The following is a 20,286-nucleotide window of genomic DNA, read 5'->3' on the forward strand; positions in this document are numbered from 1 at the left end:
GGGATCTCAAGTTGCCATTTGAGTTACTCAGCGTTGAGAGTTGAAGAAAACGAGTTAAAGTTTGTAATTTAAAAAATAAGAGATTGTTAAAATCTGTCTTTCTCACTAGAGAGGGTATTTAATGTAAACTTTCTGTTGTTGTTAGTGTGAAGAGGTGTCTTGAAAAAGATTGTGTGTGTGTGTGTGTGTGTGTGTGTGTGTGTGTAGCAATTACTATCCCTATCTTCTGTTTTGATTTTTCTTTTTTAAATTGTGGGGCTACTTATTGCCCTTTAATTGCCTCATGGCCAAAGGCTTATTCATAATGCCTCTTAACTAGAGCTCTCAGAGCCCTGGGCTTCTTCTTGAAGTTTGTGGTGAGTTAATGAGTTGAATCTGCAACTAGGTGAATACCTGAATTCTATGCAAGATTGCTTTTGGTCTATGGACCCAAGAGTTTAGTTTTTACTTTTAGATAGGTGTAGATACAGCAAGGTTCTCTGGGAGTTATTTAATGATTTTTTTTGTTCTAGAGTGTCTTATTTAGTCTGTGATAGGAAACTTCCTCAAGTTTGCATTAACTGATTGACATTAACATTACCAGCCTTTCTAGTTACTCCCCATTAGGTCAACGACTCTGCAGCTTTTAATATTGATGTTTAAAACATTATTGCTGCTAGTGAATCGGAATAGCTTTGTTTAAGTATGCAAAACCTCAAAAATAGATGTTTCCCATTTAGAGTTTTGTTTAATAGGTGTCTTAAGTAATGATTAATATTCAGGATAGGCCAAATGTAAAATCATATGAAAAATAACAATACACAAACATATTTAATGATGGCAATTTGTTACAGTATTATTATATATATTTTTACTTGTTCACAAGCCAATTTTGTTATTTTGCTTACTAAACATAAAATTGAAACATGCATTGACATGTGTTAGGTTGCCATATTTTGCCTGAGTGTGCATCAATCGTTTGTTTTCATTTGTTTTTCTTAAGTTTTGTCAGAAACATCTATGAGACAAATTTTATTATCTTTTTCAATTCAGGGTATGATTTAGTTGTTTCATGGTAGTGAAATGCAGAGTGAAAAGGAATTTAATAATATTTAAAGTTTTTTTAATTGAATGAATTTAAAGGACAAAAATGTGAAAGTATACACTTTCATGGGAAGACAATCTGAACCTTGAACATTGACTACTTAGTTTAGAAATATTATGTTAATATGTACTATTCAATATTATTTTTTCATAAAAATCACATTGACTAGAACTAAGTCAATAGCACTCATTCATGCATAACAAGGAAACAAGCATTTTTTGAAATCAATTGATCAGTTTTTGCAATAATTTACAATCGCTTTGTTCTTTTAAAAAACAGTACATTGCTGCTTCTAAGATAGCTTATTATCATACCTCCTTTATTAATATGCATGCTGTCTGAGTTTTTAAAAAAGGATTTAAAGGAGGACTACACACGAGTAAAATATTTTCAAGCAATTAACTATTCTAATGAATGAACTGATATGGAAACTGATTGTTCTCATCTTCTTCCTTCCAGATCTTAGATGAGTTTTGCAATGTGAAGTTCTGCGTAGATGCTAGTCAACCAGATGTAGGAAGCTGGCTCAAGTACATCAGGTTCGCTGGCTGTTATGATCAGCACAACCTCGTTGCATGCCAGATAAATGATCAGGTACGTTGTAAAGATTTTCTTGTCTTTTCTTTGAGAGCACTAAAGTATCAGTGAAGCCTGAAGAATAAAAATAACAGTGAGTTGCAGTAGACCCTTGTGGCCTGTTTGTTGATAGGGTGAAAGGTAATGCACAAATATAAGTAAGATGCAGAATAAAGTTATTTGCAGCACTGCTTTCTTTCAGGGCTACTTTTTTGGATGGTTTACTCACTTTGTAACAGTAAACTTCATAAATGTTCGAGTTTTCTCAATGTGATTGGATGATTTAAACACTGAGCACTATTTATTGCTAGATGTTCTTTACCTTTTTTTCTTTACCATCATAATAGGGAAACATTGATAGAAAGTATTGAGGTACTCAATAACACTTTATGAATTTGTGCAGAAAATGGAAGTGATACCCTTGAAATATTATATAGATCTTACTTGAAGTAGTAGGTAGATATATATATGGATGATCTATATGTGCACTTACCTGACTATGCATTTTATATTGACTTGCCTGATTATAAATGAGAAACACTTTTAGATTAATCAGAATACTTCTTTTTTTTTGTATATGTGAAAAGTAGAAAAATATCACTGCTGGAAATTGCTTTATGGAGGCCCATGTAGTGAGGTTAACTGTAATAACAATAGCTATGAAATAAGATCATGAAAATATCATGAAGCATATTTTGCACTCAATAAAGTTAGGTTATGAATCTTGTAACTTTGTATGACAATACCTGAAACAACGAGAGGTTTAGCCTGTTAATTTTTTGTTTTATAAACACTACTGGGTTAGAATTTAATTATGTTACCCATCATTTATTTCTTTTAACCCAATGGTTACCTAAATTAAATATGTTTCAAAGACCATATTAAAATGGTTGTTTGGCAAATTCACTGTGAAAATCACCACCAAGGAAAAGAAAAGTTTAAATTAGATGTTTCCAATTGAAAGCTGTTAAGTAATGCTAGCGTCATATGGTCAAAGACTCTGTTTCAATCATCATTATGAGATTATTCTTTGGCATTTTACCAGCTACCAGATAATTTTTACTGACTAAACTGTATGAGGTAGTAAATTGTAAAATTAGGTTTAAATGGGAATCATTTAAAAATCTTCAACATATATCAAAAATAATAAACCAATCAATGGGTTTTTTTGTCTTTGCTGTAAGAAAACAAGAGGCATTATTGACAAAAGAAAACATTATTAAATTAGCTATTGATTGAGAACAGAAAATATCCTAAGTCCGTCATATGAGTTACTGTCACATCAACAACACTTTTTGAGCGCACACTATTTGTAGATGTGGGAAATACATAGGTGTTATATAAATGAATGGATTTTTCATGCTATGTTTCTTAAAATAAAGGAGTTGATGGACCTCAAAAGAGAGCTGTAAGATGAAATAATGTATTTATATCATAATAATTATTTGCTATTCATATTTACTGACAATAAGAGCTATCTCATTGGACAGATCAAACTGTTGTAGGATCAGTGAAAGGATGGTAAGAATGGGACTCTTGGCCAATACGTTTTTCATTTAATATTTAGGTGTCTAATATTTTATAGTAAATACACTCGTCATTGGGAATATTAATTACATTGAAAAAGCAAAACTATTTTTCTATTGCTGACTCTGAATTAGCTTGCTTATTAAGGTAGGCATTTATAATTTTAACACAGTTACTTTTGAGGTATATGTTTGAGGTATATTGCTTTCCAAAGAAAATATGCTGGTTTCATACCAGCATATAATGAATAGCATGTTTACTTATTTTAATGGAAGAATCAAGGAAAATAGTTAATCAGGAAAAACATAAAAGGTCAATATTAGACACATACCTATTATTTCTGTAAGCACTCATTTTAAGTATATGTGTTGTACTGGCAGACATCTAAGATGGTAACAGAGTGCATATCAAATAACATCATTGTGAAATTGACATTACATGGTCAAGTAAGTTCACCCATAAACAAGGAGACAGGAAAGTGAGAGGTAAAAGTCAGATTTGTGTGATAGGCAATATATGCATACAATCCTGCTTAGCCCAGTTGACAAGACAAAAGAGAACAGACACTCAGATGATGTATGCATATGTTATAAATGTATTCATCTGTAAGCTTGTATGCATAGTTCTAAAAGTTAATTAAGACTGCAATTTCAGACAGCTTTGAAATGTGAATGCTGGACTAGGTACAATGAAAAAAAGAGCTGACTAAAGAGATTCTGTAGGTCTGTTTTTTCTCTCTCTTTTCCATGAGGAGTAAGAGCTGACAAGTGGTGAGCAAGCACAACTCATCACATAAGAACACTCCCATTGTGTGAGATATATTTAATGTCCATAAAGAGAGAGACTCTGGATCAGGGACAATTATTAAACACAAACAACAACTCACCTGCACAACACAAAAGTAAATGAAGCACTCTCGAGAAATTGTAAAGAACAAAACAAAACAAAACAAAAGGTGTTTCTCTTCACTCCAATTCTGAGATAGAACTCAAGTTTAGAAAACGAATTTTAATACCACGACAGGTATTAAGTCTTGGACTATAAAGAGGAAGAATGTCAGATGGATCTTTCCACTGTAGCCTGGTCATTGTAATAATTATTATACCTAACAAAGAAGGGAAAAGATGGCCCAGAACAAAACAAGGGTGTAGAAATTATAGTTTATTTTTGGAAAGGTAGATATTTTTAGAAATTCTGACATTAAAGACCAAACTTAATCAATGTGGATCAGTTTTATAATGATGTAGAGGAGTGGTATAAAAGTGAATAAATGTTCTTGCTAAGATGATAATACAGTCGATGATAGTGAGACAGTCAAAACGTGTACTGAATAAAACCCATGTTTGGTTTGTTTGGGGGTGAAGAAGTACTTAGAAACAGCATGGATTTTGATTTTCAAGTAAAGTTGGAAAAGGATGTAATCTGGTTCATCTGGCTGTTTGATTAACATTTTTCTAATACCTCTGTACAAACATTTTATTTGAGGGGATTTTAATTTTTAAATCTAAATTCTCCAGTAGATTTCTGTGAACTATTTTATTTCAGGTTTTTTTTTTTCCAGGCCAGAGTGAGCTTTGTGGCAGTTTTCTAGAAAGACTCACGTTTGTTGTTTTTAGATGTCTCTTCATGTTTTCAAAATTATTGCAGTGATGCTTTTGGAGATAGGAGTTCGGAAATACTGGCATGAGCGTTTAATCATAATTTCTGACTAGCTGCAGCTTCTGGCTGATATCCTTTACCAGCTCCCTGAAAATATTATATTAACCATAGTAATTTATCTTTGTAGAAGAAGGCCACACCAAAGACACTAGTAAATTAAGCTCTGAACACATTCAGGTCATAAAATAGAAGATCCATTATAATATCAAAGGTTCTTTATCCTTGAAGTCCTAATTATTTTCCCCATATTCCGTAAAGTTTCTGTACAATGTTACATAGCCACACTGTTGTGGTACAACATTTAGCCGCATATTTTTATTGAGACAGACAATGCTTTAATATTTTTACATTTTAACAGTCTGAAATTGTCCCTGGTTGTTTTCAGGAGCAAGAACTGGCACTGAGAGGTAGAGCAGGGCAGGAGCAAAAGCAGAGAGTTGGATAATGACAGCTCTTTCCAGAATAGGTCCTCAGGAGGACCAAATATGTAGAGGAAGCATGAAAACAGTTAATTACTTTGAGTTTCATTTACATCTAGACTCACCCATGTGTCTAATGTTAAGGAAGCAAACATCTAGACGGCTTGCTTAGGTTTTCTTTCTTTCTTTTTTATTCTGGATATTTTGATGTCCTTTCCTTTGATGTCTTGTAGATATCTTTACAGACCATTCTGCTGGGTGAGTGTAGCACTTTGCTTTAGATTTGGTCCCACCCACTCCTGCCTTTCCCTCCATCCTTTAAGAAGTTTCCTCAGGCCTCCACATTTCTGTATTTTCACCTTGATCAAAGACAAGATGACCCATAGACCCCCTATCCACCTCAAACAAGGCCAGTTTTCATCTATGATATGTTCATAAATTTGAGGCACTTATGCAGTAGCTCTTTGGACACAGTTTTTCCTCTTCTACCTCATGGTGAAACCATATTGGTTGTAATCAGACAGGTCACCAAGGCACAAGTTGTGTAAGCTGACTTTTTAGACTTAAGACCTGCCTTTCCACTCATGATCATTAGAATGAGCTGGGTGTGTGCTTTGGGGTAACATTTTATACGTGTGTATGTATTCTGCGTCATGGAAAGGAACACGGTTTCATTCAAACTCCTGGCCTTCCCTTAACATGGTCTATAACTGGAATAAAGTTCTCAGAAACCCAAGACATTATTAATCTTGTCATTTACACAAGGTGATAAGTCCTTTCATTTTTAAACAGGCCCTTGACAGCTGGTATTTAGTAAGTAGAATAAGAGAAGTCTGCTGTTCACTTTGAGTAAAAAGAAATGTGTCAATAAGAGATTATCCAATGCCTGATGTATATTTTGAAGAAATAAGATATAGAAGAACGAGCGCCCCTCAGAGAAATCAAGGTCAGCATTCACTTAGGAGATTCTGCCAGCTCTCTTGTGGTTAATGAACGGCAGCAAGATTCTACAGTGTTTTCAGTTGGAACAGGCATTGTTCTCGTTTGTGCTTTACCTTATAAAGTTTTAACTGCTTCCAGGACGATCATGGCTGAATTGGCACACCCACTTTCCCTCTCCTTACGTCCACGTCAGTGGTTCAATCAGACGGCTGTGACACTAGAACAGTACTATAACTGCAAACTTATTATGGGCTCAATTATCAAGTTATTTTCTTTGGCTTTTTACTGAGAAAAAAATGTTTTCCTGAATTATTCAATTAATGTAATTTGTGCAAAAAAAGCAGGGAAGACCAGCTATGTAAAAAGTAAAATGTAATTTGTTCGCCTCTTTCCACTTTTTAAAAATGTTTGCATCAACTGTCAGGTAATTTGTTAATTTGTTCTTCCTTTACAAGGATTTCTGTCCACATTTTCTATGACCTCTTTTGATGTTAAAATTATTATTGGCTTTGGGCATTTTCTTTGCTTTCCTTTTAAGTCAAGTTCCACTTTTATACCAAAGTTATGCTCTGCTGTTTTAAGATGAATGCCAGCTGGCAATACCCAGAGACTGGCCTTGTGAACGGTGCCTAAGCTGACTTAGGGGGGTGGGGATGTTGTCTGGCTGATAAGTTACTTCCTTCACCCGAAGATGAAACTGTCTCAGACATAGTTTTCCATTTGATATTCACATGATAAAACAAACAGCACTGCCCTCCCTCCACCCAGAAAAAGTTTCCCTTGTGTAATGACACTCAGGACACAAGACAGCCATAGCACCACGCAGACTAGGAATTTTATGAAGAGTAACAAATCACAGAAGTTCAATAAGTGGATGACCTGCAGTATTCTGTGCACATTTTGAGTAATTAGTGTTTGCATGTATACAACACCTTTCATTCAGGAAGATCTCAAAACATCACATCCATACGAGACACTGCTGTTTCTGGAATGATGCCAAAAAGATAGTCATCAGAGTGCATTACAATCTATCCAGGAGGAAAACATGTTGGTCAAAGACACAAGAAAAGCCTCCAGCCTAGTAAAAAAAACCCAAAGATGATCTTTAGCTTCCTCATCATGTAATGATGGAACTCTGCCCAGGCATTGTGAAATCATGCAGAATGACCAGTTTTCATAGAATCGGATGAAATGGCCACATTAAAGACAGGTGGCTAGTGGATATTTCTTGTGGAGTCTGTAGAGTGATCCTTAGAGGTCATTTAACTGAAATTTGCAAGACTTCCAGGCTGGGTACACTGTAGGCTCCAGATATAATAGCAGGTGGATCTTTATCATTTGTTCTACTTATACAAACTAAAACCAACGGTCAGTTCTCTGTTATGTGTCATTCCAATAAATTATACCTGGATTTCTCTTCATGTTATCAACAAAGAGATAAAGGTTGGGGGGGGGAAGCTTCTCCTCCAACAATATTTTTGTCCTGAAAATAACCAGTGGATACATATTTTTCGATATAGGGAGATAGTACCTTATATTTCTGAAAATATCTTTTAGTCTTTAGACTGTCATCCTAAAGACAAATATAGTATACTATCTCTTTGGACAAATTAAGGAAACTATGGTTGGTTTGCTTTGGTAGAACTTGGCCATGATAAAGGATCTATTCTGTTGGACAAATATCTTTCCATTCTGTCATCAATTTCTTTGTCTCCTGAGGACACTTCTTGTTATCTCTTACCAATATGGCCGAGAAAGTATGATAAGAGTCCTTCTTATAGAGGCTAAAAACTTGGCTTTACTCCTGTCCTCCTGAACATCGCAGTTTCCCACATTACTGTGGGTAGATCAGGGGTCCAGACTATGTTTTCTAAAGCCAGCCCATATGCACACTTTGTCTTTGTGGACCTGATGTGACCTCTCTGCAGCACCAAGGCTGACAGATGTGTTCATATCTAATGTTGACTTTGTTCAGATACGCAAACTGTCACCTCCTCCCCTCCTACCTACCTTCCAAATGTTAAAGTTCCATTCAGCTTTTTCTAGTCTTCTGACTGGTAAATTGCATGAAGTTATAGAAAATAAAGCATTCAGGGTAAATGTTGGGAGCTGGAAGAGGAAGAAATCAACTGTCAACTTCAAAGTGAGAAGGACAGCAATAGTCTGAAAAAGTTGTCTCTCAGTACAGATTCTGTAGGGAGTATATTTCTCTATTATTTCAATTATTACAACTTCCTGAATAGGTTGAAGGTCATTCATAATTCACACTTGTGTCATTTTTAGACATGCCAAATGCAGTCTATTAAGCATAAATAAAACTTCAGTGCTTGACCAGGAAAAATAAACGGGGATTCATAACAATGAGGCCTTGTTCATCTTTTTAAAAGTAAATGATGTGTTTTGTTTTTTTTTTTTGTTTTTCCCCCTGTGCACTGAATTTCTCTTCTGTCTCAATAGTACAAGCACAATACTTTAAATTGATCCAAGCATAGCAAACTAGACTGTAAGTCTGGTCTGACAGATTCTAGATTTTTCTATTTTATAGGATAATAAACAAGGACCCATATTATTACCATTTACAAATACAAATAGTAGCATTGTCTATTTGATGGAGGATTAGGTTGAACACAGGCCTTGACAGTATAAAACAGAATTCGTCTAAAGTCTTTTATAGCCTATTAACTTTCCTAATGGAATGCCTATAAGCATCCATACTTTTTTTAGTGCTTGTGCTCTTGGACTTAAATAACAAAGCAAGATAAATGTTTAATAAAATATGATTAATTCCAATTCCAACTACATATAATATATAACTCTATATAACACATATTATATACAATATACTATATAAAATATGCCATATAATTACATATCACTTACATGATATATAACATGAATTAAGTGTATTCTATTAAACATTTATTTATATTAATACCTAAAATATGAGATTACTCATATTTTATGCAAATTTAAAATTTCTCTAAGGTGTATAATTTGCCACGTTTATACATCACATATAAAATATATGTGCTTGGGCACATATATACTTATATATAACACTGTATGAAAATATATTTTTGGAAATCTAAAATTTGTTAAATCAAATCCAGTCATCACTGCCTTTTGTCCCTAGCTCTGCCTTGTGAACATTAAGTGAATGGATATTCTTTTGGCATTTGGAACTGGTTTCAAGGTTTGATTAAAATACATTAAGTATAATAACTATGTTTAGAGTAATTCCTATATACATGTGTGGTATTATATTTATGCCTTAGATCGTGAATTTTACCACTAGTAAAAGTGAGTAATTTGGGGCAATTCTAGTTTTATTTTTAAATACTCGAAAGATTTAGCATTAAAAAACATTTTCAGAAATTTCACTACTGTTAGTTATTTTAACAAACTTAAAAAATAAAAAAAATACAAATTGATCTGTTAAGATAGTGACTATAAATATTTGGTCTTATAAATTGAGGCATCCAGAGATCTAGATCTTTATCCACACTTACCAAGGTAGAAATATAGCTTTCTGGAAAAATAAAAAGAGCCCATGAAGATATTGGGAAATTAAAATTTTTTATATGATAAAATGAAAAAACCACCTTAACTTTCAAATGTGTCAAATGTATGGACAGTTAGATCATGGTCATAACATGTTTTATTTCTGGAATTTGTTATTAGCTACCAAAGAGAAAATTCTGGAGGAGTTAACACATTTTAAAAATATTTATCATGACTTTTAAAAGAATGGAATTTTTATATATTCCTATTTTCTTATACTCTAAGGCCCTGTTCCTCTTATCTTTCAACTTATATTGTGAGGAATTGAGATTTTTTCTCTCTAATAAAGCATTCCGAGAGAGACACAACAAAATAAATCAACAACCCTTTTATATCAATTTGAACTTTTTCTAAGTGTTTGAGACTTTGGGGTCCCCCTTTATATACTTGAGTTGAATTCATCACAAAATCCCAGACCCCAGGACATTTTTATTTTGGATCCAGATAACTTTTTCCATAAAACCCCCTGATGGGAGAAGAGATCATTTCTTTTATGGAATTTAACAGAGTAATTGATTCCCTTCCCTTTTTCTCCAACACAAAAACCAGAGAGGTTATATTGGTAGGATCTCTGCTTCTGGTACGTAACTTAGATGACATATAATTCATAGGACTACAATAGAAGTGAGATTTTGAGAATATACTGGGTTTAAAGACATTATGGTTATATTTTTTAAGAGCATGGCCAAGAATACTTAAGATACAAACCTGTGGGAAAAACTACATAAATCACTTCTGTTATTTATTTTATTTTTATTTGCTGAAAGACCTGTTTTGTAATACAAAAGTGTAGATGTGATATCTTACTTTCGAAAGGCTTGATTCCTCCAGGATTCCTTTCCATCATTCCTCCACGCAACTTTTTTTGAGGCAACAAATTGTCATTATGTTTTTGTTTAAACCACTCCTCTCACCTCTCAAAGGCCTGCCTGTGTATTAGTATTGCTAGAACATAAATTAACTTTAGATGTCGACAGCTCTGGATTCGAGTATTCAAGTCAGATTTGGGGGCCAGTGTAATCATAGGTGGAAAAGCAGAATTTTGCCGAATCTAAGATCCGAAGAGATGAGATGTAAAGAGGATCGCAAGTGGTAGCAACACCTTGAAAGAAAGCTCTAGAATTGTAAGGGTGTGGTAGATGGGACTTTGAGGCACATTCTTATTGCTGTGTGAGGAAGCGTGCCCAGAATCTGCCCTCATTACGTCTGGCGCTTGCCAGTTCTTTTCAAACCTCAGTTTCATGAGCACCATAAAAATTCACTTAAAATCGAAAAGAACACCCTGAAGTTAAAACCCACTCTGCTTTGCCTTGCCTTTCATGGCCTGGAATGTCACCTTTTACCTCCAGTAAATAAAGCCAACATCAACACTCTTCCGTGTCTTTTATTTTTTATGCACTCAATATTCTTCACATGACGATCTGTACACTTAAAGGGAAATTACAGTAGTGATCTATGTCGCTGCAAAGAGAATTGTCTTTATAATATATAGTTACAACGTACCTATCATTTTCTTTTGTTTCTTGGGCTGTTCACATTGGATCGGGTAAATCTAAAATGGAATTAAAAGAGACATGATTAATAGTGGACTACAAAGAAATGATGATATCATGATACTTTCTTGAAATGATCTGGCATGAGTGTCTAAGCAGCATTCCCCAACAGAGACAATTGCACTGTTTTACGGTCTTGCAGGGTATTGTCTCTTTAACCTCACTATTTCCGAGAAGCCACCGAAAAGTTCTAATATGTCACAATTCAAATGTCAACATGTTGTTGGAAAGGAAGCTAATAAGTTAAACCTTTGAGAGATGCCAAAAAAAGAGGTGATTCAAGCTGTTGAGAGAGGTCCATTGTTTTCTAAGGGGAAATAGAACTCCAGAATGAAATAGGGTACTTACAAGCATTTAATTGGAAAGTTTAGGGGAAAAGAGCAAATGCACAATCATTTTTTTTTCAATCTGATAACTTTTTGAACAGAACTGTTCCTTTCAGTGTACTTCCAGAAACAGGAAAATGTGAAGGCTAGGGTTAATAAGATACAAACTGCAAATTCTCTGGTTTTTGTAGAAATAGCACCTAACACGGAATAATTTTCTTAAGATAGTCTGGAGTCTATCTCTGGGTGGATAGAAAGCATCCTAGGTTATATTCTAACATATTCTAGCAACATTTTATGTTTGGCATTATTTTCTGTAAACCAATTTCACCTGGTTAAATTACTGTTGAATGAAAAAGGATGATTTTATTTTGACAGGAAAGAAACTAAACAGAAAACATTCCTCATTGAGTTATTTTTTAAATTTAGCACAATTTTGTGCTGTGATGTTTTTATAGAAAAAAATAAACAATTGGACTTTAGAGCCACCTACTGGAATAAAGAGGCACATACTTACGTTTGATGTCCTCTGCTTTTCAGAAGATAAACAAATAAATACAATTAAAGTTATGCACACTTCTGTTGATCTTTTAAACTATTAACCTACTCAATTTTTCTCAGTTTGAAATATCAAATATCCTGTAAGAAACCAACAATGTCTTCTAAAAATATGTTCTCATAAGTTCTCTTAATAATTTGTGTGATGTGAGTTTTCTCCCCCTTGGATTGAGACAGCAGAATCGAATCCCTAGTTTACTTGCTGTCTTTGTTGCTTCTGTTGGTGTGTGTGTGTGTGTGTGTGTGTGTGTGTGTGTGTGTATGTGCATGTGTGACTGTTATTGGTCTCATTTTCACCAGTTAATTGTATAACGTCATTCTTTCTTCGACAACCTCTATCTGGTCGTTATGTAACAAATAATCTTAGAATAAAATTTAAAAACTATGAACATTTTTGTGATAAGATGAATAAGCACCTTAAACATTTTCATGATTAAGTGCTTTTTTATTGAGATATCATTGACATATAACATTATATTAGTTTCAGGTGTGTAACGTAATGAATTAGATATTTGTATTTTTTTTGCGTGAATTAAATGCTTTTATAAGTGGAAAAACCCTGAAGCCTGGACAAGTAAGTTGCACAATGACTTGCCTAAGGTCACAGAGCTGGTCAAGGTGGGGGTAAAAGTAGGCAGCTCTAGGAAATTATAGGTCCACGCTTGCCCCACAGTTGTTTAGTCAGTCATTAACAGATTGATTCAATTCTTTCTCTCCTCAGAATTTTTCTAGAAAGCAGAGGAATAAACACCTCCCCCTACTACCCTGCTAAATGAATCAATTAAAGGCATACTGCCTGCTTTCAGAGAGTGGGAATCAGGAGCTGAGGCATGAGGTCAAGTCCTGGATCTGGGAGTACTGATGATTGGTGAGAGAGGGATTAAGTTTTTTAAAAACAAAATAATCTCCTTTGACTATGTGCTCTACAGACCGGTTCTTTATGTCATGTCCTTCTAACCTATTCCCTAAAAAACACCTTGTTGAGAAGGTGCTGCTTTTGAGAACATGCTGAGGGAGGCAATTGTGCCCTGCCACCCTTAACGAGGCTACTGCTGGATAATGCCAGACGCATTCAGCTCTGTGAATACGTGTGTGGTTCCCTAGAGTGAGGAATTCAGAGAAGGGAAAGTTCTTTGCTAAACATTACACAGAGGTGTATGCAACACGGTAAGCCTTGCCTTAAGACAATTTGAGTGGTGAGGTAGGATTTAGAAAAGATTTGTGAACTGGCATGAGAATCACAGCTTTCCATTTGTCAATAGAAGGCCAATTTTCAGGACATAAAACAGGAAGTCACACTTCTTTTGACAAAAATAAAAGGAAATATTTGTTTATGCTATGAGAAAATGTACAGATATTAGTGCATATCTTGCCCTTTCTTAATATTCACTTCTTTCTCTCTTCCCACCCAACCCTTTCTGGTGTTTTGAAGATATTTTATAGAGTAGTCACAGACATTGCACCAGGAGAGGAGCTCCTGCTGTTCATGAAGAGTGAAGACTATCCCCATGAAACTATGGCGCCGGATATCCACGGTTAGTACTGTTCACACCCCCATCCTCCGCGTCCTCATCCGGTCGCCGTGACGGAGCATCTGTGTGGGGCCATCACACATTCAGTTTTCCTGGCTCTTCAGTGTCAGTTTTCACAAAACTCCTTCTCTTCTGAGTGGCTCTTTTCTTGGCTTGACATCTGGCTAATGTTACTGTGAATCTTGAGTAAGCAGAGGTCTTCCCTCAAGTGGAGGCCAAACGAATTCTGAATATATCAACTGAGATATCCCACCGTTGAAACTTTTTTGTCAATACCTTAGACTATGGTGAGAATCCTTTCACTATACAAAAGTCATTTCAGAAAGCTCAGTTTGGGCTTTCATCAATCTGGTGGGTGTTTCTTCCCATCTAATGTTCTATTCCTGGAAAAAGTATGTCTCCTTGAGAGTTGAGTATGTTGAGTATGTCATGCCAACAAAATCCTAGTTGGCATGACAAGATGGGAGAGGGCTGGGGGGAAGGGGTTTAGGAGAAAAATACACATGAGGAAACTTTACAGCCAGAGTTTTTATTTGCCAGAGGCCTATTCTAAATCAAATGAAGGGGATATCAAAAGAATTATAATTATTAGTTATGCATGTATAGAACAGATGAAGAGATAATTCTATCCATATTGAAGTGTTACCATTGGGATGAGAATTTAGTACTTTTTCCGTTCTCTTTCCTATTTCTGTCTCCTAATGTAACATGATTTGGTTAAACATAATCTAGTGGTGTCTTTAGAATGTTTTATAGTTGGAAGGACCACTGGGAAGGGTTACTCACCCCAGCTTAGCTGACAGGTGGGGACAGAGCCACCTCCCATCCCTTTGGCATTCCGGATGGGAAAACCTCAGCCTCTGCTCTCTGTAGCTTTTGTGAAGGAAGCTACCAGTCTTGGCTGGCTCTTTACTTGAACATTTTTTTCCTTTGGCTGAGCTGCATTCTGCCTCTTTGTAGATTATACCAGTTACATTTGGGGGAACCTTTTGGAAATTGTTTTCTTCTCAGAAACCCAGTGTTCTCAACCAACCTGGTAGAGCTTAAGCCTGAATAAGGAATCTTACCCAATGGGGTCTGGGACAGACGAAACATGAGGGCATAGGATACGAAACGTAATCTAGCTTTCTCTAGTGCAAGGCAACTTTCACTGGTATTCACCAGTGTTAGACCTAAAAAAAGGTTTTCAAGCAATTCTTTTAGAAATATGAGTGATTAGCTTACTATTCTTAAAAGCCTGAGTGGAAGTGATTCTTCTTCTTTTAGGGCTACCATTCATAAATTGCCTGCCTTCACAACACCCTTGAACCCATCAGCTGCTTTTTATTTTCATTGTCTCACACACACACACACACACACACACACACACACTATACCAGATACTATATGCTCTCCATTTATTATCTCATTTAGTCTTACACATTGATCAAAGCTGTAAGAGAGGAATCATTTTTATTATACAGATAGAGAAACTGAGGCTATCTAAGGACTTAGATAAATTTACCTTAAATCTAGGTAAATTGGCCAAGATCACATGACTAGAGAGTGGTAGTTAACTTTCAAACCGAGGTCTTGTTGTCTGTAAACCCTAGGCCTTTCCCATCCATTCTGTGGCTTGGAGATTCTGTTTGTGCTCAGCCTGCTCGTGAGATCCTAAATGTAGATCTTAAATATTGTGAAGAGTATAACAGATTATATTACATGGTTCCATTACCTGGTTAATGTCATTGAGAGACATGTCTTTAGAGCTGAGGTGATTTATTTTAGAATACCCCTACCTTCCTTAACCCTCTACGGTCCAAAGTTGACACACTCTATTAAATCTACATACTGCTTTCTTTACTGTTCTGGCCCCGCTGTTACTGGTTTAATTGATATGAAACCTGTCTTGTATGTGGATTTTAGCGGTGGTGTCTCCTCTGACCTCTCCTTCACTTCTCACATCACAGCTAGGCTTTCTGATTTTCAGCGGCTTTCAGTTCCCTTCTCAGCATGGACCCCCCCCAAAGCCCCTAGGGACCTGCTACCTTCTCTGACTTCACTTCCCCTAGCTGCTCTACATGTACCCTATCAACTCGCCCTCTTTTACTACAGTTTTGCTTTTCCACCAGCTGCCATGTTCTTCCTGGCCTTTATCATTGGTCCACGCTGTTCCCACTGCCTGGAACATCCTCCTTCATCCCACTTCACCTGGCTGATGCTTGCTCATTACAAATCCTTTTCTGAACCTCTCTCCTTCAGATTAGATGGATTAGACATGTTCCTCTGGGCTCCTTTAGGCCCCATGCATGCATCTGTCATAAAATATATCACACTCTATTTGTTCACATGTGTATCCCCTTGAGTTTCTTATATAGTCATTCCCTAGCAAAATGCCTAGCATTTGTTGGTGACTAAGATATTCCCCCCAAAACATTCAGTCAATGAAAAACTGGCTATAGGTCCTGGCTGTAGCTCTATAAAACAGGGATTATGTACCATGCTGCCCGGGTGTCTTTTCAGCATTCTGAGCTGTTTTTAAGACTTCTGTGATTGTGTCTGTGTGATGTGTGCATCGTACAGCCTCATGAGCAGGCAAAAAGCTATTGAGATGGAAAGAATAGGAACAATACCATCACTGCCTGGCACCTTATAAGCTTGTTATCTCTACTCCCACTATTACCATTTATTTATCTTACTGATGCAAAGGGCAAATTCATGATATGTTGGCTGTTTAACAAGGCCCTGCCAATTAGCCCTGACCCTAGGGTAGCATAAATTAGTCTAGAAGGGTACTAAAAACATCTTGTGTCCATTAGGTGGTAATGACGAATGTAAGGAAACATCCACGTTTACTGATGCTAACCAGTGTAAGCATGACACAGATAGGGACTCTGTGTCCCATGTGCCCTCCGGGTCACATGGCACAGTGAGACGTGTGTGAGAGAGACAGAGATGGGTTCAAATCCTGGCACAACCACTTGGCTCTATAACCCCTGACTGGTTTCTGAACTTCCCTGAGCTTTAATAGCTTCATCTGAAGATGGAATAAAAATATGACATGTAATTTCTCATGATCAGGTTATGAGAAATATCAATCATCCGTGAACAGGGTGGAGGGACTATATCATGCACAGTAAGTGGTCATTCTTACTTTTAGTGTCTTGTGAATATTAAACCCAGGAAGGGTTTAAGCCGTAACGTGTTATCTGGTAAGAAGGCTATACTGTAGCCGCAGACACCACGTTATCGTGCTAGGCTCTGTCCTGTACGTGTATTAGTTTTAATTCCTATTAAAATTAAAGTGGTAGAAATAACAACTAAATAGTTTCCATTATGTCTTCCATAAAAACTGCCGGTTTGTGATGACACTTCTGATCGCCCAGTCCTGGTAACACCTGAATTATTTTCACAGAAGAACGGCAGTATCGCTGTGAGGACTGTGACCAGCTCTTCGAGTCCAAGGCGGAGCTAGCAGATCACCAAAAGTTCCCGTGCAGCACCCCTCACTCAGCATTTTCGATGGTGGAAGAGGACTTCCAACAAAAACTCGAAAGTGAGAACGATCTCCGAGAGATACATGCGATCCAGGAGTGTAAGGAATGTGACCAAGTGTTCCCCGATTTGCAAAGGTTAGAAATGGCATGTTGCACTATGAGACGTGTGTATTTACTCTGCAGTGAAGTGTGGTTATGCTGAATTTTCAGAATTTATGCAGATGGAAAATCTGGAACTGTGATGAACCTGACAAGTGTGTTAGTGACATGTTCATAAATCAGTTTTCCTTGGAAATTCTTATCTGTAAAATGTTTACAAGCAAGTTGGAATTAGTTATTTTGACGCTAGATGGAAAATTATATGTTTATATTTATTTAAGTAGTATTATTGGCAACTGAAAGAAAGCGTAGCATGACAGCACAAACTATGACTTAGAGGAAGAATCAAGAATGCTGGAGCAACACTGATGCCAACTAAACTAATCATGTGCCAAACAGTAAAGCTGGTTCCAGAAACACCTAGATGACCAAAAAAAAAAAAAAAAAAAAAAAAAAGATTGATTCTGGTATACACTTAATGAAAGATCGATGACCTTTTTGGTAGATCATGGTAACCCATGGATTTAATTTCAACTATTTAAATGGCACATATATAAAAGAATAAGAAAATCATGCCCAATGAAGAAAATGTTTTATTTCCCAAAAGGGAAAGAATAAACATGATCTAAATGAAATTATTCTTTAATACTTACTTTTAACAAAGTGAAAATCATGTATCAGCAATATGGTAACTTTTTATAGGCTTTTGAACTTCATTCAAGAACTTTTTTTTTTTTAACTTCTATTAAAGCAAACAGCCACCCTGGAACCTCCCCTTTGAGAACTACATTGATTATTATGCTATAAAATAGTTCTTCTGATCAGAGATACAGAACCAGCTAATAGGTTTCCCGTGTGCTTCTACCTAATGGTTTTTGCCGTGGCCCACAAACAGTTTTAACAATTGTATTTGTTTCTTTGCTTTTATTTAGTTTATTTTTTTAACTTTTGTTCATTTTTGACAGACAGAGACAGAGCACGAGTGGGGAAGGGGCAGAGGGAGGGAGACACAGAATCTGAAGCAGGCTCCAGGCTCTGAGCTGTCAGCACAGAGCCTGACGTGGGGCTTGAACTCACAAACTGCGAGATCATGACCCGAGCCGAAGTCGGAGGCTCAACCGACTGAGCCACCCAGGCGCCCCTCATTTCTTTGCTTTTAAATCCAGAAATGATCCTTGGAATCTATAATCAGAACTTCAAGTGAACATAACCCTGTATTTAAATGGTTATGGTAGTGTATCAGCTGGCCTTAAGAGTGTGAGTTACTCATGGTTTACCTTGGACAGTCCACCTATTTCAGTTTATCATTTTATTTCCTTTCTTTCTTCAGTGTCTCTCCTTCTCTCTCCATTGATGGCCCTGCATCCTCTTCTCTGTCTAGGCTTCTTACAGGAAAGGATTTCATACAGTAGTCATTGATTTTAATGGATAAATAACTTAAAAAAGCACCAAGGATAACCCATTCCTTCAGGAGACTGAGTCAAAAGGATAAATTTCCAAGCTTGAAAATTTCTAGGCTGGAAAGATTTAGCTTTTAGAGGGAAAACATTGTAGGGAATAAGAGGGCTTTCCCGGGACCCTTTAAACTCATCTTTACCATTTAATATAAATCCACGTAGAGAATCAATCTGCTATAAATGTTTGGTAACACTTAGATTTGTATTATAAAAAAGTCAGAGCATATCTCATAAATGTAATTGTGCTCAAATTAAAAAATAAAATGAAACGAATAAATACCTGTGGGTAAGGAAAGTATTTATTACCGTAAAGCAGTATCTCTGATGCCAGAGATTCAGTATTATTTCCTTCAATTTTGCTATCAAAAATAATGGGCAGCATTATAAGACAAAAAATGGTGGATTAGACACTAAAATGTAATTCCTACTGCCCACTAGAAGGCATGGTGACACCTAGGTAGAGAGAGTTTCTTTTCTTACTGGCTCTGGGATTGAGGCTGAGTCAACTCTACTTAATGCCAAAACCCACTGCCAGTTTGGTTCCTTCAGTCAAAAACATTCAGTGGGAAACAATAAGGAAACCTAATTATCTGGTATTGGATGAACCCTCAGAACTTTCTTTCTGGTAGCTCAGCCAGACGGATATAGCATGTCACTATGCAACCTGAGGTCGACCATATAAGTGGTATTTTTGGTTATATAATTTATTCATGTGCAGAACTTACATTCCCCGAATATTTTCCACTTTATTTAATCCTATTTTGTTGCTTTATACTTTAAACAAATGAGAAAAATTTTTTGACATGATAATTATTCTGTTCTGTATCTTTTCTGTCAAATGTTGAGAAAAAATACCCTCTCGCCCCCCAAAAGGGCAAGGACCAAAGGTTAATATGCAAAAATTGCAAAGAACCCAGAAGGCTAGGCAAAGCTCTATAAAATAGGATGAAATTCTATGAGAAGTGGAGAAGCCTCCCTAACAGCTGACGGGGTGGCTTCTGTGTCTGTGAAAGAAATACACATTTGGTTTTGTAAGAACCAGTTGTCTTTTGATTCTTTCTATCACTGAGTGATAGAACAATATGGATTTTATGCTAGATTAGAAGAAAAAGAAAGGAGAATTCCTCTTACACTGCTAGTTATTTTTCCCCCTGTATGCCATGTACTATATTCTTGAAACCTTATCATATCCTTGGAGTAAGGGCACAGGAATAAGACTCAATGTACAGGCCTGCCTCTCCCATTAGATTTCAGAGTTTATGATTTGACGTACATATTGGAATATATGTCATCAAATGGCGTGCCCTCCTGAGTGGCTGAGGATGACAGTGAGTATATGAATCTGTGCCATGATTTCGGAAGATGTCCCTGACTCAGTTCAATGTTAACCGCAGTTGATGATCTCTCTCTCTTAACTCTATTAATAACATTTCAACTCGTGTAACAAACAGAGGATTGCATATTGTAGATAAAGGTAGGGCTGTTCTTGTGACTCCACACACCTGTACTCTCCTGGT

General features: G+C 36.2%; 1 protein-coding gene across 13 annotated transcripts in view; it reads left to right on the top strand.

The window, feature by feature from the left end:
- MECOM (MDS1 and EVI1 complex locus) overlaps positions 1-20,286 on the top strand; it is a 555,921-nt gene that overhangs the window by 495,041 nt on the left and 40,594 nt on the right. For all 13 annotated transcript variants that reach the window (XM_053221232.1, XM_053221230.1, XM_053221229.1 and 10 more), the window contains 3 exons: positions 1,544-1,678; positions 13,638-13,740; positions 17,132-17,348. In XM_053221232.1, the coding sequence (XP_053077207.1) occupies positions 1,544-1,678; positions 13,638-13,740; positions 17,132-17,348 (455 nt within the window). The remainder of the gene's footprint in view (positions 1-1,543; positions 1,679-13,637; positions 13,741-17,131; positions 17,349-20,286) is intronic.

The sequence above is a fragment of the Acinonyx jubatus genome, chromosome C2, assembly GCF_027475565.1.
Source record: "Acinonyx jubatus isolate Ajub_Pintada_27869175 chromosome C2, VMU_Ajub_asm_v1.0, whole genome shotgun sequence".
NCBI lineage: Eukaryota > Metazoa > Chordata > Mammalia > Carnivora > Felidae > Acinonyx > Acinonyx jubatus.